This window comes from Anas acuta, chromosome 1, assembly GCF_963932015.1.
Source record: "Anas acuta chromosome 1, bAnaAcu1.1, whole genome shotgun sequence".
Classification (NCBI taxonomy): Eukaryota; Metazoa; Chordata; class Aves; order Anseriformes; family Anatidae; genus Anas; species Anas acuta.
This window is the reverse complement of record NC_088979.1, coordinates 99,990,954-100,005,233: the sequence shown is the minus strand read 5'-3', so window position 1 is coordinate 100,005,233 and position 14,280 is coordinate 99,990,954. Positions and strand designations below refer to the sequence as shown.

The window sequence follows — 14,280 nt, the reverse complement described above, 5'->3', positions numbered from 1 at the left end:
GGAGAAATTAATTAGCCCTTTCTGGAGACATTCTCCCAGCAGATAATGCTATTACAAGTTTTGCAACTATCAAGTCTAAAACAAAAACCTTAAGCTATAGAAAAATAAGAATGCATTGTTTTAACTATGATATGAAAGCGGCAAATGATGCAAAGCCAATTCAATATTTATAACCTTTAGAGACAAGAAATTCAGATTTAACGATTAAAGATTTTAATGAAAATTATTTCCCCAAATTATTTTTAAACAGAAAATAATAATTAATAAATGAAACACAGATGAAGAATTAAAAATAAAGGACCTACAGATAGCACTGCTCAGGTAGATACACAAAAATACATCAGCAACAGATCAGTAGATCTGTCTATCATAAAATGTTGTAATTGAACTGGTTTCAGAGTAAGATGTTACTAAGTATAACTAAGAATACTGCTCCTAATGGAATGAACAATAATAGTAATGCAACTAGAAATAACACAAAATATTTCTATGTTGTTCTATATCAATATTCATATTGGCAAGTTTCTTCTGTCCAAAACCTGTAACTTGTCAGCTTTCAAATTTATTTTTGTTTAAAGAATATGTATATTCTAAATATACTATATGACAGAATAATTTGCTATTATTCACATAGCATATTTGCTATTATTCATATACTTGGTAGAAAAGCAATAGAAATTGATAGAACTGATACATATATTACCTGACAGAAAGCTAGAAAAATCTGTGATGATATTTAAATATATTTTTTTCCCCTTTACAAGAGATAAACACAAATATAACAAATATTATAAATATTTCTAAGGTAACAAGATATCTCTGGGTGAATGGAAACCTACAAATATTTTGATTAGAATGCAACTACGAGGTGTTAATTTAGGACCTGATTTGAAATTTTACAATAGGCATCATATATAGAAATTATAATTGGTCTGTGAAATGTCATTAGCAAAGTGATTAAAGCTGGCAATTAACCCATCAGTTGTATGTTTAAAATTATTTTTCTCCTTCCATTACAGAGAAATTTTTTCTTTTTTTCAAAATATTATTCTTTACAATCATTCTTTATATAGACTACTTTAAAAACATCTAATTTTGTCTTGACACAGTTACTGGAAAGTCAACTTATCTAATACTTATTACAGTTCAGATCTGGAATATAGGACTAAAGCTCATGCTTAATGCTAAGAATGCTTTTCTGTGTTACTCATAAATTTCAGTGTGAGTAGCAGCTTACCAGCCTTGCTGAATTGATGGCTAAATCATTTCTGAAGTAAATTACATTTGAAAGTGTAAAAAGTCAGAAAGTCTCAAAGAATCTGATCCCTCTTTCCTACTTGATATCATTTTGTTTCCTTGTGTGAGATTATTAACCTAGTTTAGAACACACTTTAAGCAAAACATTTAACACACGTTCAAGATACTCTACAGAGCGTGGAAGAGTCATGCTGATTATAAAGATTTTGATTATAGACAAGCTCCCACTGATAATTTGAGGTTGTCACTGCTAAATTATTTTTATCCACCTTTTTTTTTTCTTCATTATTTAGGGGAGCCAAGCCCCCCATCAATTCACGGACAACCAGGAAGTGGCAAGAGTTTTAAACTTAGCATAACTAAACAAGATGATGGAGGCGCCCCCATTTTGGAATATATTGTGAAATACAGAAGTGTAAGTATTTCAATGAATCAAACTAGGCAAGTTTTGCTTAGTAATACCTGCTTTTAATGTAGAGATGGTTGCTGATACTATTTGAAATGTAACAAAGCAGTTTGCATACTACAAAAAGAAAAGAAAAAAAATAATCTCAGGTATAGTGTAGTGTGTTTTCTTTTCAGACTAGGTTATATTATAGAGACTAGGTTATATTATATAGACATATTATAAAAAAGAAAGAAAAAAAAAAGGATAAAAGAATGAAAAAAAGAATGAAAGAATGAATGAAAAACACCCTGCTCCTCCTAAAGGTGTAACTGAAGGTTCATTCTAATAAGAAAACTTCCGTGTTTTCTGTTTTGTTACATGGTAAATGAGGAACTTCCATGTTCAGCTCTCAAAAGTGATGTCAATTAGCAGACATTAAAGTTACATAATTAAAGGCTGTTTGAAAAGCAAGTTAATCATCTGTAATAACTATGCATTTACAGATAGCATCCTAGAGGTAGGATGCTGTTTTCAGTGTTCCATATTCATTTTAACTTTAAATTAATCTTAAAGGAGATTAATTAATCTTTCTAGATTCCAAAGTTCACTTTAAAATATCAAAAGCCCAGTAATTTATTAATTGCTAGGACATTCAAAAGTTTCAGTTTATATACCAGTTCTTTAACACTCCCCTTGCATAGTTTATTAGTCTCTCAGCTGGTGTCTGATTTGTCATTGTCTTGTCAAATCTGGCAAGTTTAGAATACAGTATTTCTTGCAATGTCTGTTTCATTTTTCAGTGAATGATGTCTTCTTTGTATTTTTCTATTTAAAAGTATTATATTTTAATTAAAATTATATTTTAATAAAAGCACCTGAAATATCTTTCCGGATATACTATATTTATAAATATTTGCACTGCAGAAGTAAGTCTACAACTGGCAAAATCAATGAAATGAATTCAAAAGTATGCATTTTCTAATAGCTTCCTTGCATTTTTTTAGAAAGATTACACCTCTTTTATCTGACCAGACCCAGGAAGAAAGTATTTTACTAGAGTATAAAGTAGGAGATTTATACACCCACTTCAAGAGTCTGAAAGAGATTGGATATATAACACTAAATATTTAAACAAATTAAACAGAAGGTAGCAAAGACTATACTTTGTAGAAATTAGCACATAAACTATATGCAGAATTTTAGTATTAAAAAAAAAAAAAAGCTCCTTATTTTGTAATAATTTTTGTCACATTTCCTTATGTTTCCTAAAATGCCACATTTTGATGTTAGCTCTGGGATTATCCAAGTGCTTAGCCTGGCATGTAAAATGGTTTTCCTAAATTATTTGCTAAATAAATTTAGCATCAAAGTATGGATATCATGTATATATGCAAGGTGAGGAATTTAATCTGTTTCTATCATTTAAGTAAGTTAAATGATTTTGGATCTATCCTGAATAACTTTGGAAACATGACTTTGATCAAGTGTTTTGACTAAGGAACAATATTACAGAATAGAATGTCATTTTTCTTGTTTATTGTTGAAAGATAAATGTACAATTTAAGCAGTAACTGGAAACATAATAGGTTACAGGAGATAGCTTTTACTTGGAGCTGAAATCCATATCTCCCTAAGCTTCCAATTGAAAAAGCAATTTGACTAAATTAAAGGTCTTCTTACAACAAAAAAGCACAGTAATTTTTTGGTGTTTTAATCAGAATGAATGGATGCTATTTAAAGTTCTTAATTATCTGTTGACTGCTTCCTTTCTATCTTCCTCATTGGTCGTACTTAATTGACTTTTCTGTAGCTCTTGCCAGCCTCATTACTAGCACCTGGACCAGTGTATTTGCTTCCATGTTTTAACAGCATATTAGATAACAAGCTACATATCAATGGCTTTTCTTCTTTGTGTTTCATAACAGCTCGTGTCTTACTGAGTTGGTTCTTTCATGCTTAAGTTTTATAAAGATCTTTTAAAATTAGGAGTAGGATAGCATTTAAGATATTTTACAAAATACTATAGTCTAGTCTAGGAATACTGGTTAAGTTTTCGTTTTTCTTTTTTTGCTAACTTTTGCTTTCCTAACATGTTTCCTGCTTCGTGTTATGGGCAGGGCTTACTTTCTGTAATCAAATACCAAGAAGTCTTCCTTTTTGTGTTGTATTTCAGGTAAGTAAGTATCATGCAGTTTTCATGAATAGCAGTCTCAATTTGATTCATGGTGCTGTACAAAGTTGAGTTTTACAAAGCTTTACTAATGGAGCCCAAAGCTGATGTCGTACCTTGTCTTCAAAGTTATCTTAGGAGTGAATAGGAAGAGAGGGAGAAAGAAGCTGGCTGGGAAGAGGAGTGTCCCCAGCCACACACCCTGTCCAGTGCAGAAGCAGGTGCTCCCCCAGCCACAGTTCTCATAGTAACTGTGTAGTTCTAATAGGGACCCACTTGGGCTCTCCTTTGGTCATTCTTTGTTTTGGCACTGATAATGTTGGTTGGGGCACACATGATCAGGTGCTGGTGTCGCACAATGGAAATTGAGCTTTATACATGTAAATTGCTAGGGAACTGTGTACTGGATTTGTAAACAGCTATTATCTGCTGTGTGATCTTCCAAGTATGAGGGAAGTAAACTAAAAGCTAGTGGGAATGGCTGAAGAGATTATAGCATGGAGTTACATAAGGCAAAGAGTGAGGAATTGAAGAACAGAACATCTGGGATACAGGGAAGAAACTGCCACAGCAGCTCAGGAGAAGTGTGTAACAGGCACAGACCTGATTGGGAAAGGGAGGCTACAAAGCAACAAATGGAAGGTGTCACACAGCTTAAGGCACTAGAAACAGCATGCAAACAGTGCGTGATCATCATATGGGAATAATCACTTACATGACTCACACGTCGCAAGCAAAAGTACCTGATTATTGCTCAAATGTCTTTTGACAGTGGATATTCTGTAGCTGCACATGTTGCATTTCTGAATTTGTGCTTGGTGTTTTATGTTGTCTGCATATGGTATTATGTTGCAAAGATTGGTTCCAAGACTTCAATTATGAATTTGGTACCATATCCTGAATTGAATTTCGTAATGCTTAAAAGGCGAGTTTTGAAATAGGCTTCTTAGTGATTGTAAAAGGGAATTCTTTTCTATATGTTTGGGTCACAGAATGCCAAAAGTAAGATTGGGAAAAGAGGACGTTGCGGTTACTTTTAATGCCAAATTTTGGTAAAAAGTTAGAATTAGAATGAAATAACAACAAAAAAAAAAATCCATCTTTTATGGTTATATACTTTTAAGTAGAGGCAAGAAAATTACATAAAATCTTATTTTGAAAAACAGTAACAGCATAAAATTTCTTTTAGTCTCATTTTGCATCTATAATGAAATCTGGAGGAAATAAAACCAGTGAGATTAGCTTTTGCAGGCCTAAAAGCTGCTACCCATGTTGACCTGTGAGAGTGTTACTGTTAATGCTCTGAATTTTGGTACTGACAGTTGTTAGATTTCCGATCATGTGCTTCAGTTGTGTTTGTTTATGTTGATGGATGACTGTGTTCATTTTGTTGCCTGATAATAAGTTCTAGAAAAAGACTTGTAGAATATGAATAATTTAAATGGAGAGAATATCTCAGTCACTCCCACTCTGAGATATCTGCCATAAACCATTTTTTTTAAATCTCAGAGTTCCACTTTACATGCCAGACCCTTGAACTTTCTGTGCGTTTTAACACTAGATACATTAGCAGCCATTTTGTGTTTTCTTTGGCATTCATCTTGTATTGCCTCTTCTAAAACACCACCCAGACCTATAAAATACCATTCTAATGTGATGAATTCTTGTGAAGTCACAGCTTTAAACAGTCAAACAGTCAGATTGTTTTCCCTGAGTATTTCTCTTTTTTTTTTTTTTTTTTTCCTCTATTGGTTTTAGAGATAGTGTGGCACCTCCTGCTTTTTTTTTTTTTTTTTATTAGTATTATTATTATCACATTGACCGAGCTTGTTTGAGCTGAATTTTCAGTGTGACAGTTCAGGGAAGTTGGAGAGGAAAGGTTGGAAGGAGTTAATTGCTTTTTACAAGTTCCCAGAGAATGTAATCTTAGGCATAATATAAAATGGCCATTAAATATAGAGATGTTATTTTCTAGACTAGTAAATAGTTATGTGGCCAAACAGCGGATTGGCTTTACTTTCACTGTTATTAGATGTGACCTTGATTTTGAGAAGCAGTCAAGTAGACTGGAATGTTACGATGTTTGTTTACTCCTTTTTTGTCAAGGTATTTAGGTGTGTAGGTTACTCATAGTTTTCTTACAAATCTAGCTCCTAAGCACTTCTGAGAAAAACTTCATCGATGCTTATATTTAAAGACAGTATTTAAGATATTGTAGATATTTAAGAAATAATCATAATTTTAGTTTATCCACTTTAGTCTGTGGCATTGTGGCAGGTTTGCTTCAACTGAGGAGTGATCCTGGGAAAAGTGCAGTGTGAATTTAAGGCTGTGATGTAAATTTAAGGCTTAAGAGTAGTGGAAGTGGTCAGTGAGAATCCCCCAAATGAATTGACACTCGTTTGTCAGTGTCACAGCATAAATGACCTTCTGTAAAAGAGTATTTGGGCTTTATAGAAAACAAACCAAAATGCAAATGAAGGAACAGTTGAATCTCTGAGGTTGCAGATCTGATTGAAGTTTCTGAAAATGTGGATTTGTTGATACATATTAATGATACAACTACTAATACTAAATGATGATTGAAGGCATTTACATTAACTCACCCCTCAAATTAGACTGCAGTTCATGATTTCAGAGTTCCTTTCATTTGGTGTAAAACACTGTGCGTTTGTAGAGCTTCCTATAAATTTTAAGCAATATTAATAATAGAACAGCCTAATAAAGTTGAAGTGTTCTTTTATAGTTCTATTTTTTGCTCTTTAATCTACCAATTAAAGGATAAACAGGGAGATTTGTAGGAAGATTTAACTGACAGACTTTTGTTTTCTCATTCTTTACGCATTTCTACTCTAATGGTAAAATAAATCTTAACACATTACTGAGCTCTACTTAGTAAAAATTACTTGAAAATGCATGTGAAATAACTGCTAGAGTTGATGACATTCCAGTTGTTCTTTAAGATGCCAAAGGTAGACTGGATTTCAGAAGTTCATTGTTAGAAGACAACTTGTTTTCCAGATACTTTCTTTATTCTTCTTCTCCCATCTTGTGCTTGTCACTCTTCATAAAACACTTTGATGTCTTTGAGCTCAGTGCTTGGACTCTGCCTGTTTCAATTATCTCAGTCCACCCAGTAGGCTTCACTTTCAACTAATCTTAAGGTGTCACTTCCCTGGCATAGCATGCAGGTATCCTGTTACATTTCAGCTCTTTCATTATTCTTCACCTGACCAAACCATAGAACAACTGCTTTGTCACTTAATTTTATGTCTGTAGAGGAGCATCCTCATACAGAAACCTGTACAGTTTTCTTTCCAAACCTCATTCTGTTCACTACATGTAGTTCTACCATTTGTTTTCAAAATATATATATCTGTTTGCAATGCAGTCTTTTCCACCTGCAGAAATCATGTTAGCCTGAATATTTATTTTCCCATTTTAGTGTGTTTTTTCTCCTTCCATGATTTATATTTTCTTCAGAATTCCTTAGTACATTCACACAGCTATACGTGCATGCACCAAAATCATGAACTCCCAAAGAATATAAATATGAGAAAATTAGAAGGGAATATCAATATGAGGAGGAGTTAGAAAAATTCAAAATTCAAACAGCCACTGAAATACAGCACTGCGTAACAGTGCTGCTCCTGACATTACTAATAAGTATTTACATTGGTGTTACACAAAAATACAATAAAAATACAATTTGAAAAATTAGTTTGGTGTGAAAGTATAAATGGATTCACTCAGTGGAATGTAAATATAAGTGGTTCACTTAGTGGCATGTCAGATAATTGCAAGAGAAGTTATCTGTGAGGTCTAACACTAACTTTATTTAGAAAAAAGTTTTTTTGTTTGTTTTTTATAGAGAATATCAGTTTCACTATATGATGGGTAAACTATTTTTACTGTAGGGTATTTAGTTTTTTTACATGACTTGTTAACTACCATTCTGTTTTTTTTTTATTTTTTTTTTTGGTGGGTCCACTTCTGTATCCACTTGCACCTTGCTACTTATGTTCCTGAAAAGATGTTTTAGTATAACCATCCTCAGGACTACCAAGTGTCAATGAAGGTGTAGAAGGAGCAGGAAGGCTTTAACATAAGGCAAAGTCAATATGGAGGAGTCAACACACAGTGCTGGTAGAAAATAAGTTATTGCAGCAGTGCACCTAAGGGATCTCAGTATGTCAGTCTATTTTCTGGAGATTGGGGACAAAAAGAACAGGCATAAGTAGCATGACTGAGCCCTGAACTGTTAAATTTAGATGCTATTTTCTTTGACACTTGTATCAGTCAAGAGCAAGATGCTTCAGCAAATATCCTAAATATAAGCTACTGAGATTGTCTGTAGCAAAAAGCTATACTCTCTACTTGAAAGGTGTTTTTCTTCAGACAGCTATTGACTGTGTTGCTGTATGGGCTGGATGGCCAAGATTTGGCTCTCAGCCATAGTTTTTGGCACTGAATTTTGTAAAAACAGAACTGCATGGATTCTTACCGTTACTGAACTCCTTTGAGCATGATGGCTGGAGTGCTTCCCAGTATGTATTATTTTTTTCTTATTAATTATTTTCTAATTCTCATTTGCATAAGGAATAATTAAAATATATTATGCTCTAAAAATACTAAAAGAAGAGATTGCAAAGGTAAGCAGTCCAAATCTATGAAATGCCAGAGGTCAGGTTGCTTCCTAAGTCCTCATTTGTTTCCTTTGCGGAAACAGAGTTCTGAATTATCAGAACTCTTTTTTCTCTATGGTTCTATCTCACTGATTTAAATGTATCCTTTTACCAGCATAAACATAGGACTGCATACTCTTTTAATGCTGTTTATATTAAAACATACAGCCTGGTTTGCAATATGTTACTGTAGTACAACATACTGCTACAGTTTATGTACTCGGTATATAACTAGTTGTATAATATAAGCACAGCTTGCATTCATGAGCTATTCAGGCTTAGTTTCAATGGGAAATTTCTTTTAAAGAACGTTGAGCAAAATGTAATTGCAACATCTGTATAAAATAAACTTTTACAAAATTTATTCTTAGCAGAAATTGTAAATAATTATCCTGCTGTTCCCCACACTGAAAAGTGTATTTGTGCAAAATACAAATACAGCCCAAATTGGTTGAAAAATAATTGTCAACAACATCTATAAATTCATATTATGGAATGATTAGGAACAGACAAAATTAAAAAAAAGCCTGAGTACTCAGAACTCCAAAAATAGATGACTGGGATGTTCATAGTCTTCGGAAATAAAACTATTTTTAAATTTTTTTTTTGTAGACATATGTTTTAGACAAATAATGCAAGAATTTTTGAGAATTTAAACTATTTGCATCTTTACAGAAAGATAAGGAAGATCAATGGCTAGAGAAAAAAGTACAGGGTAGTAAAGACCACATCATCTTAGAGCATCTTCAGTGGACCATGGGTTATGAAGTACAAATTACAGCTGCCAACAGACTGGGTTTTTCTGAACCAACATTGTACGAATTCAGCATGCCACCGAAGCCCAACATTATTACAGGTAAGTTGATCTTAGAGTGTTTTCTCTCTGAATTGCTTGCTACTGATAGTACTTTAATGTGGGTAGTTGAACAGTCTCTTAAGGTAACTGAAGTCTTCCTTAACTGACAAAGCTTGAGACAACATGCTGTGTTATCAGCAAAGATTTTACTAAAAACCCTTTAATGGCACCCTCCTTTCCTACTTTGATCTTACTAATGTAAGATCAAATTTGATCTAATGTAAGATCAAATTTACTAATTTACTAATGTAAGATTTACTAATGTAAGATCAAATTTACAAATTACTAATTTGTAAGCACAGAACAAATGCTGAATCTTCAACAGAGACAATGACAGTTGTCATTGAAATACAATATTTAAGATGCATTTTTAATACATTGCCTTTTACTGCGTATTTGTCTGTTGTAAGGCAATCTGTTAGAATTCTAGATTTCAGTACAAGTCAAATATCGCTACATGTGCTTCAAGGTACACATAAAATAAGGGTATTTATTTTAATGTCTGACTAAGTTAAGACTTCAAATAGGCTTATTTAGATACTGTCTTATTGATTCACTATAACACAGTGACGATGCAACCATCTCACAGGCCTATTCGCAAGCTTTGAACTATGTAGAAATGTTGTTTATGTTTTTAAGTGTGTAAATAAGAAGGTTTATTTTTTTTTAAAAGGAAAACTTCATAGGAGTTAAGAGTGGAGTGTGTTTCAGTAACTAATTTATCAAGTTTTAGTGCTTCCTAAAGCAAAGTTATATTTTGGTGCAACAATGTAAAATTATTTAATTCAGAATAAACATAAATCGTGATGGTAATTTCTGATATCTTATGAATAATTTAGTTTTTTATAAAGCAAATTATATGGTGAAGAGATCTTATCTGACTGATGAATTGATTGCCATAGAGAGAGTTGATTTGCATCTTGATTGAGATTTGGAGCCTCTATAAGCCCTGCGTACTTTTAAACAGATAGTGATTTGTGATTGCCATCATTCAGAATTAAAGTTTCACTCCATGGTCAACAGGAAAAAGGAATGGAAATGTAGGGACAATGATTATCTCAATAAAATGATAATATTTATCAAGTAGAAAAATAAATTAAAACTTACTTAGGTAAAGACTTACAGAAAGTATAAACCATTTTGTTTTAGTTTTTTGAATGTCCAAAGCCTACTGGTTCTGCAACACAGCTTAACTTTAATCTTTTAAAACTACTCAAATTATTCCATATTATTACCACAGATGATATAACAGAGAAACATGATATGCCTGCATAAATGAAAACATAAATGGTCCCTAGACGTTGAAGTAAAAAGTAGCTTAGTTAATATAGTAGTAGAAGAGAGAATGTTTTTCTCTGAACGTAGCTTTATGGGAATTATGGGGCTTTTTCCTTTTGGTACTCTCCCAAACCTCTAACTAGTTGTAAGGAGAAGTCTGTTACACTACTTAACATCAAGTCTTCTCTATATGAACCATTATTGTAATTATGATTGTGGAACTAATTAGTTTCCTTGACAACTGTTTTTGCAAAGCCTATAAAGGGTGTGAAATTCCCATCATAAGAACATTCTGTAGGCAATTTTTAAAAGTATGTCAAAAGAGACTTAAAATCAGTGGAACATTAATGTTCACATTCATGAGTCAATATGGTTATCTTGTTATGAAATTGCATATTATTAATATGTCATTATTACAAAAGTATAAATATAATTTTAAAAACATGATAACGTGTATAAAATGCTCAACTTTAAGCAGGTCAGTTCTTACTGATCAGTCAGCTCAGCTGATGCCCTATCTATATGCTTTGAGGCTTGGGTATTTGCAGCTTAGGTATTTACAGCTAAGTCAAAGAAGGAAGAATGCAATTAGGTACAATTCTGAATGAAATGCATCACCTATTCTGTGCCCTCTTAGCTGTTTGTGATCACTGAGATTCCTTTCCTAATTATTCATGTGATGACTAGAAGAGTTTCTAAGACTCATAAAGGTTTTCGTTTGTTTATGCCCAGATCTATGTCACTTTAGCTGAACTGAGTGTTTCTGTCTTGCTCTTAATGTCATTCAAAACTAAGATATCTGTAGGTCCTATGTACCTAATCTCATGGGTATTACCTACCTCCAAAGAATTTGGGGATCTTCCGAGTATCATGATGGTTAGCTATACTTAACATAATACTACATTGCAAATGTGTGCAAGCATAACCAGAGAGTTGGAGAGAGACAAAGGCAAGGATGCATTTGTTGTCCTTCAAGGGGTTCTTTACCAGGGAAATGGGAGTAATCACAAGAAATGAGACTTTGGTTCTGATTCCTGCAGAAGGAGTCTATTTATTCTTCCAAGAGCTAATGGATATGTCAGAAGAGTAATCCCTGAGGGCAGGGACTGGAAGCTAAAACTCTGCTTCTGTGAACACACAGCTCCTGTGGGCACAGAACCCGCATCTTCTATTTATTAGGAAGTGGAAGTGAGTACCTGCTCCTGGCTAGCAGTCAAATTTTATTATAAAACAACATGATACTCTTCCATTACCATTCTTAGGTCTAGCAAGATGCCTCAGCCTGCCAATCAGCATCAGTTAGGTGTATAAATGAGATAGACATTCCTTTTAATTTTCACATGGTTGGCCTCAGCAGCCTCCAACTAGATGTACTTGGTTTTGTAATTTCTGTTCCTAAACCTTTAACACAGTCTTCATTCACTGAATCATTCACATCTGTGATTAGTTCCTCAGAATTTGTAATCATTTTAATAAGAGTTTCCCAGTTTTCTGAAGGGTTTACCAATGGAATATTGCACTATGTTTGAGAAATACTCAGCAGATCGAGTTGTTAAAACATTTTTCCTTGACTGTACTTACAAATCCATTTATTTTATGTATTACTGTATATTTTATCTATGTATATATAATTTTACTTTTTTTTGAGTTATTGTTTGCAGTCAGCAATTCTGTCTTCCATTTGACTATTCACTTAGGTGTAGAAGCATGTATCTAAGAATCATGCTTTGAAGAAAGAGCAGCATAGTCTTAAATGTAATATTTTACATATTCCAGTATCTCACTGGATATGTTAGTTACCAGTACTTGTGGGTAGGCACAAATCTAATACCAGTGTGCTTGCCTGTGAGTAAGTCTTCATCATTTTTTAAGTACTGATTTGTGATATTTTAGAAAATTTCATTTTAGCTTTTCTGTAGTATTGAGTTTCTTCTAATTTTGTGGGTAATAAAGGTATTCTCAAAGGAGCTATGTGCCTTAGCTCTTAGCTGTTTATCAGTCTTAGGACAGCATAGACTAACCTCTGCAGCCATAACAAACTCTCTGACTAAGTGTCACAAGGAACAAATGAACTCTATCAGCTCACAGGGGTGACACTACAGCCTGTTTGTATGGGTCTACATGTATTTAATCTCTCAGCAGTGCAGAGAGATATTTCCTCTCTTCTGGTACTGTGCAGCTGATACAAAAATGTCCAAATCATAGCTACCATTCTGAAATATTACTGTTGCAACCTAAAACCACATCTATAGTCCTATCTTAAACAAAGATGCAATGAAAGATGTTAAAAGAGGATATTTTGTGCAAGTGTTAGACAAATCTCTGCTGTTAATTTCTGAAAACTTATGCAGGTGTAGTCTTTCAAAAGTCTTTTATCCAGTCATTGCTGTTTCTCTGGAAGTCCAGTATACAGTATATATTGAAAATGGCTGCAAGTTGTTTTTTATCATATTTTTAATTCTTCATTATAAAGCATTTGGGGACAGCAAGAAGTCCTTAAAACCGTTTCTTTCACTATGCTGTATTTTTATTTTTGTGTGTGTGTTTATATTGTTGTTTTTGCTGTTTGTTTATTTGTTGTTTTTTTTTTTTAGTGGTGTTTTTTTTTGTGCATTTTTTTTTGTGTGTATTTTCATTTTGGTTTGGGGATTTTTGTGTTATTTTGTTTTATTTTTAATATTGCATGACTTACTGAAATATTTCTTATTAAGTAACCTAGAAAAGTTTGAATCCCTTTTTTATACCCATGACCTTTTCTGTTACAGTAATGAGCATATTGTTTGCTTTTTTCAGTGCATTTCTGTCACTGATGCTTAAAACCATACAGTCATAGGTGAGGAGCAACAGTCTAATACATAGTATTTTCTCTCACTATGATTTGTAGCAAAGATGACACTCCATGCCAAACATGGTTTTTATCAGTAGTTTTTATAAAAACACAGCTTTAGGATTAAGTGGTGTCATATTGAATGAAAAATGAAAATAGTTTACACCGGTACTATACATGCTTTTATATATACATATATATATATATATATATATATATATATATATATATATATATATGTCTTATAAGGTATTACATATGTAAAATTGGGCTCCTGTACTCTACAGACAGTTTTTTATTAGAATATAAGCTAGGATAATGAACATTTTACTCAAGAGACTGAGAATTACTAGGTACAGGAAAAAGCCAGTCTTCTCCTTATGTTCAGATGTTGCCTCCTGTGTCATTTCACATTGTCCTTCACTGAGGAGAGCCTTGATCCATCTTCTTTACACCCTCCCTTCAGGTGTCTGTACACACTGAGACCCTGAGCCTTCTGTTCTCCAGGCGGAACAGTCCCAACTCCCTCAGCTTTTCCTCACAGGAGGGATGCTCCTGTCCCTTAATCCTCTTAAAGGCTCTTTTGATGGACTCTCTACAGTAACTCCATACCTCTCTTGTGGAGAGCTGAGAACTGGACCTAGCATTCCAGGTATAGCCTTAGCACCAGTGCTGAGTAGAAGGAAAGGATCACCTCTTTTAACCTGCTGTCAACACTCCTAACGCAACCCAGGACACCATTAGCCTGCTTTGTTGAAAGAGCACACTGCTGATGCATGCTCACCTTGATGTCCAGCAGGACCCCCAAGTCCTTTTCTG

General features: G+C 33.5%; 1 protein-coding gene across 4 annotated transcripts in view; it reads left to right on the top strand.

The window, feature by feature from the left end:
• The window catches only part of NCAM2 (neural cell adhesion molecule 2), a 290,357-nt gene that overhangs the window by 236,804 nt on the left and 39,273 nt on the right, over window positions 1-14,280 (top strand). For all 4 annotated transcript variants that reach the window (XM_068690047.1, XM_068690063.1, XM_068690055.1 and 1 more), the window contains exons 14-15: window positions 1,551-1,672; window positions 9,176-9,356. In XM_068690047.1, coding sequence (XP_068546148.1) covers window positions 1,551-1,672; window positions 9,176-9,356 — 303 coding nt within the window. The remainder of the gene's footprint in view (window positions 1-1,550; window positions 1,673-9,175; window positions 9,357-14,280) is intronic.